The following is a 13,213-nucleotide window of genomic DNA, read 5'->3' on the forward strand; positions in this document are numbered from 1 at the left end:
ACATTCCTGCTTTTCTCTGACTTAGTATTTCAGTGATTCTCGAATTCAGTGATACTAAAAAGATGTCATTATTTCTTCTTTGTTGTACTGATTCTGCATGAACCACCAAAACCCACTTGGAAACTCCCTTGAGAGTAGGGTCTGAGCATGATATTCTGTGTCAATTAAGTGGCTTCTCCATATCAGTTACTTAGAAATGTTTGATGAATACATAAATGTACAAAATATTTTCTTAAATGCAAGCCCTGCCATAGCAAATACAGAGACAAAGTTTCTTTCACTCTAGAAGCTTTCAGAGTCTAGCCCCAGAGCCCTTGGAAGATGAGGTCTCAGAACAACCTGCTGAATCATCTGCCTCAGCAGCACAGCATTTCTTTACCTAAGCTGCCTGCAGGCTAATGGGGTCACAGCAGGTCAGTAGCTATACATGGCCTTGATGCTTTAGTTTCCTTTCATGAGAATTTAGTTCTAATTAACCTGAAATGTCCAATAATGCTTCAAGTAATGTTATGAAAGCAGCCTAGACACTGGGCAATTTTACTAAAAATTATTTGTTTCAAACAGTGAGCATCAAAGAAACTCTCCCTACTTTCCAAAGAAAACTTAATATGTAGTATTTTTAACTTAAGTATAAACCAAGAGAAAGTGAAAACGAGGATGAATTCTTAAAAAGAGCCTTGCTACCAGAGCCTTGGAGTTTCTGGGATGCTACCTAATGAATGGCACCCTCAGGTCGTTCATAGAATGGAGCGGCGCGTAGACACCCTCCTCATCCCACCACTTGTGGGCCAGGGCCAGGAAGGTTTTCACCTCACTGCTGTCAACCGTGGTGTGGGCAGCACTGTATGGTCTGGTCAAAGGTGGCCTAGGAAAACAAAGAGCACATGAATACCCATGTTGGTAAAACTGTAACATGGAACAATGGTGTACGAAAATATTCTAAGTTATTTGCTTCTAGATAAATAAATGCTCAATGTTGACAATAAACTGCTCACATATATTCACTGAGAAACAAAATTAGTTTATTTTTACAATAAGTTACAACTAAAAACATTTATAAAATTTGGCCTTGTGTTTCCTATCTAATACTAATAATAAAGACTAAAGTCCTCTGCGTGGCTTATCTAGCTAACCATATCTAGCTCAGGATTATTGAGCTAGATATGGTGGTGCATGCTTGTAATTCTCGCAATCAAGAGGCTGAAGCAGGAGGATCACTGCAAGTCCGAGACCAGCCTGGGCTACAAAGTGAGCTTAAGACCAGCCTGAACTACACAGAGAGATCCTTCTCAAAAAGCCAAAGGGCCAAAAAGCGAACAAAAAGAATTATTTAGTCCCCAACTCCCTGCTCTCCAAACTCACCCGTCTGTCCTGTCCCCACGCTCTCCCTCCCCTGCAGCCACACAGGCCTTCTTTAGAGTCTTCACACTGTCCTGCTTGTTCTTCCACAGGCAATTTGCAGATTTTGTCTTCTGCCTAGAACATTCTTTCAGTATCCCTCATCGCTCTCTTCCTCCAAATGCCTAATTCATTCTTTCTCATCCTTTAGATCTTAGTTTGAATGGAATGTTATCTGCAAACTCTTTCTTGATCCTTATAAGTGGGTCACCAGCCCCTGTTTTAACTCTTACACAACTTTGTGCTTTCTCATGGGCTCGGTTATGGTTGATATACTGTGTGAACTTGAGAAGTCTAGAAGCTTATCAAAGTAACTCCGCAGCTCTCCATCCTGGGGTATAAAGGTCATGCCCTTGCCTTTCTAGGATACTGTTCACTGTGTCAATTTGAGATCAAAAGTTTAAGTGATTCAGCAAGGGGCCAGGGTCCTTTGTAACAACCTCATTCAATGGTGTGTGTGCTATACCCACCCAAGAGGCGTAGCCTACTTACAATATAAGGGAGGGAAAGAGGTGTGCTTCATCCTTCTGCTCTTGTTATTTTTGGGTATCTGCTGCAGTGCCATAAATGGTTGCCCCTCAACCATGCCACTCTGCCTTGAAGCCAGCTGAATATGGACTGAAACCACAAACTGTGAGCTAAAAAAACCTTTCTGTCCTTCATTTTGTCTCAGCAGTGAGAGAAAAGTAATCAACACAGTATCAAATGACAATTTGGTCATACCTGCCTCCTCACGAGACCCTAAGCACCGTGTAGGCGAGGCAGGGACTGTCTTGAAGACGGTTTTACTCCTAGGGACTAGTAGAGTTCCTGGAATATAGCCAGTGCTCACAGACATTTGCCAAAAAACAATCTGAAGAAAAAGCCCAAACAGGGTCTAAATAGAAACTAGGACACTACATTGAGTTCTAAATCATAGCCACAGTGCAAAAAAAGTACTTCAAACATCTGCTTGGGTAAAGTAGTTAAGTTAGAAAAGGTAGTAACATTCAAAGTTACATTGCGTTTCTTAGATATATATGAAAAGTGCATTCTATAATTCATTGCTGTTTTCTTTCTTTTAAGATTTACCCAGGGATGTTGGTTCTTGCTATAACCCTAACACTCCAGGAAGCTGAGGCAAGAGTATTACAAGTCTGAGGCCAGCTTGGCAACTTAACAACTTACAGAGATATTCTCTCCAATTTTTATAAAAGCAGAGGGAAGGGTGGGATGTGGGTCAGTGTGAAGACCTTGGGTTCAGTTAACAATACTGCAAAAATAAGCAGCTAAATAACTTCAAATGTCACTTTTCTTTAACATTAATATTAGTTTAGGAATATTAGTCTCTTTTTTCATGCTTAACATAAAACATCATAACCAAGGACTGATCTATAATAAGCTTCCTTTCTTTTTCCCTAGGCTCTGTCCCTCCCTCCAGCCTTGCCTCCCTTCCTATACTGAGGATTGAACCAGAGAATGCTGACCTTTTAATTAACCTTTGATCCTTCTGCCTCAACCTCCCAAGTGGCTGGGACTACTCGTACACACCACTGTGCCCAGCTCACTCATTTGCAACAGATCACAATGGAAGTTGCTCTGGTGACAATGGTTTCAGACATACCCAATCTCAAAGTTCTCATTTGTAAGCAGGAGCACACACATAGAAAAGAGCTCATTCTGATGCTATGCAGTATTTTTCACAAGGTTACACACTGGCTTATTAAACACAGGTACAGAAAGCATTACTCTGATCTAACCTTACTCCTAGAATGCATCTACCTTATAGTCATATGCCTTCCAGATCACTTACGATTTTAAGCACCACATGGTTATGTTCTGTCATACAAATACTGTAATTAAAAATCTCTCTCCCTGTAACACAGTCTCCTATCAAAAATAAAGGCTTTCCTCTGAATTTAGATGAAAGATACGGATTGGCTGTTGACTATATTACTCTACCAACTTATGGGCTTAAAATTTCCCAAATTTAAGCTATTACAAAATAAATTAGTTAAGAATATTTAAATAAAAGCTAACCAAATAAAAGGTAATCAAACCACAAAAGCTATTACATACTAACCATGTTTATGGAACATAAAAATATTACTCAATTACTATTGCATATAATTATGTAAATATCTGCCAAAGCAATAAATATACTCACCAGTAACTTTTAATTCTATTCAAAGAGGAAAAGGTCATCCTACAGGATTTGAAACACACAGTTCTGTGTTCACTGAAAATCCATGGTTTATTTTGTAAAGTCCAAATGAGCTGGCTATCTGAATAAACTGAAAAAAAATTAATGTATAGAGAAAAGTATTACACAGCAGAGATGCTTGATATGTATATAGCTAAACGAAGAGTAAAGGGACAGCCTACAAAATGGGGAAAACTTTTACCAGTTATACCTTAGACAAAGTAGTAATCTAATATCAGGAATATATAAAAACTAAAAAATTAGGCCCCCCAAAATAAAGATCCAGTCAAAAAGGCGCAACTAAAATGAACTTACACTTCTCAGATGAAGAAGTACAAATGGGCAATAAACAGATGAGAAAATGTTAAACACTGATGGCCACTAGAGAAACGCAAGTTAAAACAACACTGAGCGTCCACCTTACTCTAATAAGGACGACCATCGTTAAGGACTCAAAAAGAAACAACAAATGCTGCCGAGGCTGAGGGCAGCAGTGGGACAACAGGAACCCTTCCGCAGTGCTGGTGGGAATGACAACTAGTGACACCACCATGCAAATCCCTCAAAAACTAAAAACAGAAATTTCTTTTCAGGACAATTCTGCTTTCAGGATTCTTTTGTGGTGGGCGTACACCATAAGTTTTCTTATTCCCAATAAATATTCTCCCAACTCCCTCCCTCCCAACTCCTTTGTGATTTTATCCTTCAGTTTCCTGAGACAAAGGATTCCGGGTTTATACAGAATTAACTGAGTCATACCGGTGGTCCCCCAAGATCAATTCTGTACTTCATATCTAGCAAACTGAAACTGACAGGAGGTAACAGATTGAGTATTTATCTTTTTCCCTCCACTTAACTATGTGATTACATTTATTAGACACAATTGGTGTTGATTTGTTTTGACTAGATAACCTTATGCTTTTTCCCTATAGATAAAACTGCTGCGCCTTGTAAAGAAAGACACTGTCAGACTAGGCTAGTGGCCCCGAACCTATAGCACGCCACAGTGGGCTGTTTGTATCACTGAAAGCTCTAAAGGGTTTGTCATCACTGGATTAGGCACTTTCTATTCCTTTTACCTTATCATTCTCCCAAGAATTAGGGGTTACAGCCCAGATGATTTCATTAACAGAACAAAACCAGATCAGGGCCCCAAAGGCCTCCGGACTACGATTCCTGCTGTAGGCCATCAGGGTCTCAGCTGAGTTCGTGCCAGGCCCTGGCAGAAAGCCGTATTTTCCACTTACAGCTGTAGCCTCCAGTATCACTCGTTAGCAGGCCACTGTCTCTTCTTTTAGGACCTCTTCCACTCTCGACCCAGAGCCGTTGATGGCAGCAGCCCACCAGGGTAAATCTGCCTTCTTCTGCCCATCTGTGGCTACTGGACTAGAGCACAGATTTTCCAATCTTGATGGCAGCTTCCAGCTCTCCAAGAGGATGAGTTTCCCTGTCTCTGTACCTCCACTGGTATCTTGTTAGGTCATATGGTCCAATCTGATCAATTAAATGGTGGTCCCAGTGCCATGGTGTCTCTTGGTTTAGAAGATGCACCAAAGGAAGCAAGTATATTCTGCCTCTCCCTGGGATGGAGATTTATCATCCTAGGGAACACTTGGGGAAAGTATCCCTGAAGGACCCACGATGGGTCTCAGGTTTCCAACTCTGTCTGCCTTATCCCTTGGGCTATAATCTTTAAAAACTGACCTAAATTTAATCCTCCTACAAGAAAGTGAGAGGGGGAGGAGAGGGAGAGACAGGGAGAAAGGTGGGATGGAGGAGGTGCTTGCCCGAAAAAGTGTCCATTACAACACCAAACCTTTAATAGGTCTGTTCTCCCGGAGGCAAACATTTGCATAAAAAACAGTGTGGTTATCAAAGGAGCAGTTTCTAATAATAATTCTCATACAAAGGATCCCAAGAGGTCTCCACTATGGTAGCAGCTATTCCAAAGCTTAAGGTAAATTATCAAATTAAGGGTCGTCTTTAAAATGTCCTTGCTTTCATAGTTATAAAAAGAGAGAAGGCCTCAAATTTAGTTTTAGAGTAAGTATAGTAATTTATAACTCTTAACAATTATACCTAACAATTTAATATCTAACAATTACAGCCTATCTTTCTCCCTTCTTACTCTTACTGGTGTTGTATTACAAGGCCTCTGTTAAACAGTTCACTTAAAAACTGCTATCCTATTCCCTAGGTAAAGCTCTGACTAGTCTATTTATAGTTATAAACCTAACATTATAAAAAGGGTTATTATGGGGGCCAGGGATTTAGTTTAGTGGCACAAGTGCTTGCCTGGCAAGCACAAGGTCCTGAGTTCAATTCCCAGTACCAAAAATAGAAAGAGTTTTTATAATTCAGCATGGCCAACACATTTACAAGTGCACTGTGATTTTATGTTTAGCCTTTTTGTTTTTTTGGGGTTTTTTTGGTACCATGGATTTAACTCATGACTTCACATTTGCCAAGCAGGCACTTAGGCCGCTGAGCTAAACCCCTAGTCCTTGTACTGTGATTTTAAAATATTTGCTTCATATATTCTATGTTTCATTGTTTGTCTGCCTATAGAATTTTTTTTTTTTACTGGGAATTGAACTCAGGACCTTGCACTTTGCCAGGCAGGTGCTTGTACTGCTGAGCTATATACTCGGTCCTAGAATCTATTTTTAATAACTACTTAAAATATCTGAAAGTGCTTCATTGAAGATTTTTTTGAGCTTTTATTAATTTTACCTTTCCATTTAATTTTTGTTCTTTTAAACTTCTGACTCTTTTGAGACTTTCATAAGCTTAAGTTAATGTGTGTTTCCATGTGTTACTTTTCAGGTACGTGTTTTATTTAGTTGGGTTATAGATAAGACATTCATTACATTAGCCCAAACATTTACGGTTCATATGACTTAACAGAGAGCTAGTTTAAATTGGTTAATTAAAAAAAGATGTCTTTGAAGTTTATCATATATTTTCATCCAGGTTGTTAGCCAATCAAGATAATATTTTAAAAATGTGTTTTATAAATACAAAGTCTATTGTTTTCTGTGTACAATAAATTAGTTTTTCCCTTTTCCCTTTTCATATATATATACATGGACCTGTTGGTGTTGGAGAATTGCTAGACAAAACTCCTTTCTATAGCTTCAAAGCTATAGAACTAAACTCCTTTCTATAGATTCAAAGCTTCGCGTGCGCAGTAAAATCAGCTGCCTGACTCAATTTGCCTCAGTTCTCTACAGTGATGTGTCTTCTCTAGTTTTTCCCAGACATACTGAATTTATAATATATAATTAAGTTGGCTATAGCTGAGAGGATAAAAGTTTTTTATGTCTAAAGCAACGAGGTTTTCTTACCATATTAAATGTTCTTGATTAAACTTAACTACTTAAGATTTTTTAGATTTTATTAAGACAATTTCTTATGTTTTCTTTTGTTATACTTTCGGTTACTTAAACTGAGGGGAGGAGGCTTCATTTAATTTACTTAAGTAATTTATTCAGCACTTAACTGGCTTCATGCAGGCAGTGAACAAGTGAAGCAACTTTTATCCTAATACCATATTTCAGCAATCTTCATTTAATGTCTTTAATCCCAGACCTGCCTGGCTCTGCCCACTTTCTACACAGCTGCCAAGTGTTGTTTCTTTTTACTTTAAACCAAATTGCACTGCTCCTTCAATAATTTCCACAGTCCTCAGGATAGTCTACCTCCGGGAGATGATGTGACTTTTTACGAATATCTTATGGCCTAAGAAGTCTCATCTCATCTCTTGCTACTCTCTGATCCTCATTATCTAATTTCCAGCCACACATTTTACTCTCCAGGGACACTGTAGTTTCCCACAAACTTGAAATTTTCCAGCTGGCCTTCTGGGTTCTCCCAGTGCCTCTAACATGACCCAGTTCCTTCTAAACAATTCTCAGTGAGGAAGTTTCCCTGGTTGCAAATTAGATTAGCTCCTTCTTATACCACCACTACCACATTTAGAAATGGTTTCAGTTTTTAAAATTTGATTATAAAAGAAATATTGAAAAAATTTTTGAGAAAAGTACTTAAAGGATAATGATAGAACACCGACTTCATCATAGTTCATCACTGCTAAAACTGTTTATCTTCAAATAAATCTGTATCTCTAAATTCATGCTATATAGAGACTTGTACTTTACATTTTTAAAACGGTATCCTGATCATTTACCCAGCACAAAGAAATGCATTTGAACTCTGATTGTACATTTCTTCACTAGAGCACCAACTTCTCAACTCTTGGTATAGTGTTGAATTTTCTTTCTTTTTTTTTTGCTTATTATATCCTGATCAATTATGATTCTGTTTTTTGTTTTCTGAGACAAGGTCTCACTATAAGGTCCAGGCTGGCCTTGAACTCACAGCAATCCTGCCTCAGCCTTAGTGCTGAGATTACAGGTGTGCTGCCACCTTGCCCAGCTTCTATCCTAATACTGTATTTGAAAGACTTCAAGTACCCTTCCTTTTAAAATTCTAGTGCCCCTAGTGTCTTATCATACATTATTTGTTACGTGGGTTACACGCAGTTGGTTATCCTCTTCAGCATACCCATACGGTCTTTTGCATGAACTATTAATCAAAAACTAGTAGAGCTGCCTTAAATTCCTTCTGGGGGGAAAACAAAAGAACAAGACATACATAAATAAAACACTGAACCAATGCTATGAATCATCACTACATGAGACCAGCTGGTGTCTTCCTTGACCTGGCAAAGGAAGCGCGACCTTCAAACGACAGCGTTCCGCGTGGGTCACCGGCTGCCGAGCGCGGGACGGGACGAAGCAGCGCGAGCAGAAGGGCTCGGGATGGGACACGGCCGCCCGCGGGACCCCAAGCGCTGCGGGGCTCCTTCTCGGCTCGGCAGCGCGAGGAGCCGGTCCGGGCGCAGACGCAGAGACCAGCCCCCAGGCTCAAGCTTCGCGTGCGCAGGCCCGGAGCCCGGGCGGCCCCGCGTAGAGGCCACGGCGCGTAGGCAAGGGACGTTTGCACCACTCACCTGCCCACGAAGCTAAGCGAGGTCGTTCTGCTCGTCCGACCCGACACCCAGACCCGACAACTCCTAAGAAATGACCCCCAGAGGAGCTCAGCCTCCGGCTTCCCCACATCCCGGCGAAGAATCCGTCCTTTTCCGGTCCCTCTCGCAAAAGAGCCCCAACTGAAAGGTTCCGAGACCCTTTCGCGCCCTCTACAGGCTATTTTTATAACTGGATTACTGAATGGCTGGTTAGCTTTCACGTTCAAGATCTATACACACTGTGAATACAACGAAGATAACATCCCTAACACTATAAATAACCTTTAAGATCCTCTGTGCTGCCTAACTTTACATGATCTCAAGCCTCGTGATCACAGTAGATAAGTCACTATTCCATGCCGTTAAACCATGACCTAGTTCATCTTTAACATCTTCCTAAGGATATTTTATCCTCCTAAAACAGATTCTGCAGCTTAATGGAAGAACTTTTCAAGGGTAGGGCTGTTTCCCTTCTAAGACATTCAAATATCAGAGGGACAGAGCCCAATTTTCAGCATTTTTTCATGTGACTTAGTATATTGAGCAGGATGTAATATAGCAGAGGACATTAGCAAACTTCATTCAGAGCTAGCTAGAACTGTGATCGGTAACATTGTGCCTGTGAACGTATAAGATGGCTTCTCCTCAACAAGAATGATTACAAATTTCCAACATTAAATACTGTATTTTCAACAAGCAGGGTCAAACAGGTAAACAGCTCCTTGAATTAGTAATGTTTATTACTTTGTCTCCTCACCTACAATACTGGGTGCAAACTTTTCTACTCTATATCTACTCTTGAGAGCCACCACTCCTTAGATACATGACCATTTCTCCAATAAAGGCAGAAAACTGCTAAAAACAAATGGGAGGAAATTACCATGTTATATATGTATTTGTTGTGACTGAGTCAAAGAAAAACTAAAGTCCAAATATGATTAAGTAAAATTTTTTTGTCTTTTGAGACACAGTCTCACTGTGCAGTTCAGGCTGGTCTTGGGCTCACAATGATCCTCCTGCTTCAGCCTTCTGCGTGCTGGGATTACAGGTGTGAGCCACCACACCAGGCTAGCAAGTCCAAATATGATTAAATAAAATTTAAGGACTTAATTTACTGTATTCTCTTTGAATATACTACATCCCACTGGGTTTCAGGGCCTTCACTATACTTTCTGTTCATCAACTAAAGCAGTAAATGATTTGCTTGAATAAGCAGCAAAAGCTTTTTAATCCCCAAAACTAGTTTGACCCAGATACACAAAACTAGTTCATAGTAATTTTCAAAACTTGTTCAATAACCTTTAAGCCCAAGTTTTAAACTGTTGGCTGGAACACAGGCTAGTGTTAATGATATTTTCCAGACCACCTCTGGTCTCATCTATAAACATGGTGTAGTCTACATTGATTTTGCTACAAAACTTGTAACATCTACTTATCACTTATTTTATATTTTAAAAAAGGTAAATAGCTCTATCAGTTAATTTTCTCTCTTCAAAAGAATTTTCTTTTTTTTTTTTTTTTTTGGTCTTTTTCCTTTTTATCGGTACCGGGGATCGAACTCATGACTACCTGCTTTCAAGGCAGGCACTTATGCCACTGAGCTAAATCCCCAGCCCCAAGAATTTTCTTATTCAGGGCAATGGATTTATTAGTTCAGTGGCCTAAGCGCCTGTTTGGCAAGCACAAAGTTGTCAGTTTGATCCCCAGTACCCCCCCAAAAAAAACCCCAAAAACCAAAAAACCCCACATAAACTGGCAATTAAAATTATAATTGTGCACCATCATAATTAGAATATGGCAGGGTTGAAGCAGTGTATGTTAAACTCTTATATGATATCCAACAAACCTTTATGTTACAAGTTTAATTCATGTCGTGTGTTTCAGACTAATAAAACATTCTCTAGTTGAGAAAGCAAAAGTATAAAGACCAAAATGTGTAATAGATACTAGGAAATGGAAAGAACAATTCAAATGAGAAAGGGAACAAGGGATGGGGCGGGGGAAAAGAAGGAAAACTTTTAAATGGAAAAAAATGCAGACAATGCTTATGTAAATAAGGAAGGGGAGTTGAAGAGAGGAGAGGGGTTGGGGGGAAACACAAGATATATCATGTACAGGCACAAATTCCCCATGATGAATACGACCATTACATCACTACATACCAATAATTTTTTTTAAAGTCATAATGGTGGACATCTGTCATTCCAGCACTCAGGGTTATAAAGTGAACTCAAGGCCATCCTAAACTGCATAGTGAAACCCTGTCTCAGACCAAAAATTAAAAAATAAAAAAGTCAAAATAAAGCAAGATAAAAACAAATGAACAAAAAAGTTAAGAACTTAAGGTTTAAAAGTGCCAAATACCCTAGAGACTATTTCATTCCTTTAAGAAAAGTTGAGGCCCACAGCAATTTAATGATTTGTCCAACATATTAAATTAGCAGAGCCAGGGCATGCCAGCAAGTCAAATTACTTCCATTAACTATACTTATTACAAAGTAGTTTTACAAAATTTTACAAAATTCAATAAATTAAAATATGCAGAAGAAAAAGTTTGAATGTAAAGGTGGTCATAAGGCAGTATTCCATTAAGTTTGGAACTAATATAATTCTGATGCAAAAGTTTCCAAATAAAATTTTAAGAACTCACCTACCATTATTACAATTCATGTCTTTGAGGAAGTAAAATAATGCAAACTAAAAAGACAGAAAAATTATGCCACACTAATAACTAAGATACTAACAACTAAGAAGATCTTTTATTTTACAATGGCAGAAAACAAGTACACTGAAATTCCACACCAATCTTTATTTATATTTTGGGGGCCTGAAACAAATCTTATAATTACCTTTTCCAAATTACATTTTTATTCTCTTAATGGTGTGGTTTATCCCCAATTCCACAAAAGCAGGTATGATTAATACACTACATAGATTTTTTTAAAAAAGAATTTCTTAAAGAAGACAGATTTTACTGACCAAGCCAGACTAATGATTAGCTCAAAAATGTATTAATTTTCTAGTGGTGTCATTTCAGGAAAATTTCATAAGTTACACATCTGACTTATGTGTAAGTTTTAGCATTCAAATCCTAAATCATGGAAGCTCTATTTTACACACCCTTGCCAAACACTAAGTCAAGGAAATGGTGAATTCTCTCAATTTTCCATAAAATATGAAAAATCCAAGAACCTAATTATAACACTGATATTTACTATTCACGATTGTCATTTTTTAATCAACAGTTTAAATGATATGAAACTTGCAAATCATGGCAGAGTAGATAAAACTGTCAAATACTATTATTGACTACAGTTTATATTTTGTGCAAAAATGTGTGTATCATAGCCAGTAGAATTTTTCTGTATAATTTTATTTTGAAAATAGTATTTCACTCGAAGACTGATCTAAAAAACATTTTAAGATATGAAAATGTTATACAACTTATCTATTACAAATACTCAGTAATTCTTAGTTGGGTACACTTCAGTTAGCTCATCTACATAAAAAATATTGCACATTTTTCTTGTCTTCATGTATGACTGATCTAAACCATATAGAATTACAAACTATTTTAAAATTATTCTGTGAAATGTCAACTTTATAAATATCAGAACTAAATGCACTGTAAACAGCCATTTTGGTAAACATGCATTTATTCACAGTTTATTTCCTTTAGATAAATAACTGCTCAAAATTAATTAAGAACCTATGTAGAGCACATTACAAAATCTATTTTTAATCTTCATTTTGAGGAAACACTGATCTTGGCAAAAACCTGGCACTGTTTTTAAAATGAACCACTGTTGGTAAAAAGGCATACTTTAAAATCATCTCTGTGTCCAGATTTCTTTTTAAAATCAAATTTAAAAGCATCTGTCTTGAGATTGATCTATCACTGTGTAAGTGCATAATCATAAAAAAATGGACCCTGATAGCAACTGAGCACTAAAGGTAAAATTCCTTAAGAGCCCTCTAACTTATAAACTGTTACTCCTCTAAACTGGACCATCCACTCATCAAAATTTTTAGAAACTGACAAAATCAGAATATTTTAATGTTATGTAACTGACACAAACCTGCATTACAACACTCTTCCACTGGGCCGAGGTCATGTTACACTTTTAAAAAATATTGAATTTTAAGTCCTATTTCTGTAGTAACCCAAAAGTGTTTCAATATATCTCCAAAACAGAAGTGAGTGAAATAAAGTGGATGTAAAATATAGTGGTCATTACAAAGAACTACACTGATGTACTGGCTTGATTGATTCTAGCAACTTCATTTTACAAGTGTGAACCATACCTTACATAGAGACTATGCAGTTACTTGAAAATCCCCCAAATAAGTTTCGAAAGTTAATCAAATGCTTTCAAGTAAAAATAAAAGGTCTATTTTGGCCCTCTTCCACACCCTTAAAGTTGGAATCTGACAAAAGTCCATGGGTACAATTCATAAATTCTGACAAGATGTTTTAAAGTTAAAACCATTTTTCTTTGGGGCAGATGGAAGGACGTATCTTTAAAACCTGATATACAAAATTCCAGCTGCTTTTTAGAAAAGCGTGTTCCTTAGATTAAAATCATAAAATTAAGGTGCAA

At 37.9% G+C, this 13,213-nt stretch overlaps 1 protein-coding gene across 5 annotated transcripts in view; it reads right to left on the reverse strand.

The window, feature by feature from the left end:
- The window catches only part of Coq3 (coenzyme Q3, methyltransferase), a 29,321-nt gene extending 16,307 nt beyond the window's left edge, over window positions 1–13,014 (reverse strand). For 3 of the 5 annotated variants that reach the window (XR_010042042.1, XM_003467417.5, XM_005002631.4), the window contains exons 1-3: window positions 8,595–13,014; window positions 3,545–3,671; window positions 713–865 (exon numbers count right to left, since the gene is read on the reverse strand). Coding sequence is in view for 4 of the 5 variants with exons in the window: in XM_003467417.5 (XP_003467465.2) it covers window positions 713–865; window positions 3,545–3,671; window positions 8,595–8,703 (389 nt within the window). In the remaining variant the exon portion in view is untranslated. Of the gene's footprint in view, window positions 1–712; window positions 866–3,544; window positions 3,672–4,827; window positions 8,221–8,594 lie in introns of those variants that run through there. The other 2 variants (XM_063233295.1, XM_063233294.1) reach the window with 2 other exon arrangements.
- Window positions 13,015–13,213: the final 199 nt, after the last annotated feature.

This window comes from Cavia porcellus, unplaced genomic scaffold (assembly GCF_034190915.1).
Source record: "Cavia porcellus strain 051 isolate PalLab524CR breed Dunkin Hartley unplaced genomic scaffold, mCavPor4.1 scaffold_22, whole genome shotgun sequence".
Classification (NCBI taxonomy): Eukaryota; Metazoa; Chordata; class Mammalia; order Rodentia; family Caviidae; genus Cavia; species Cavia porcellus.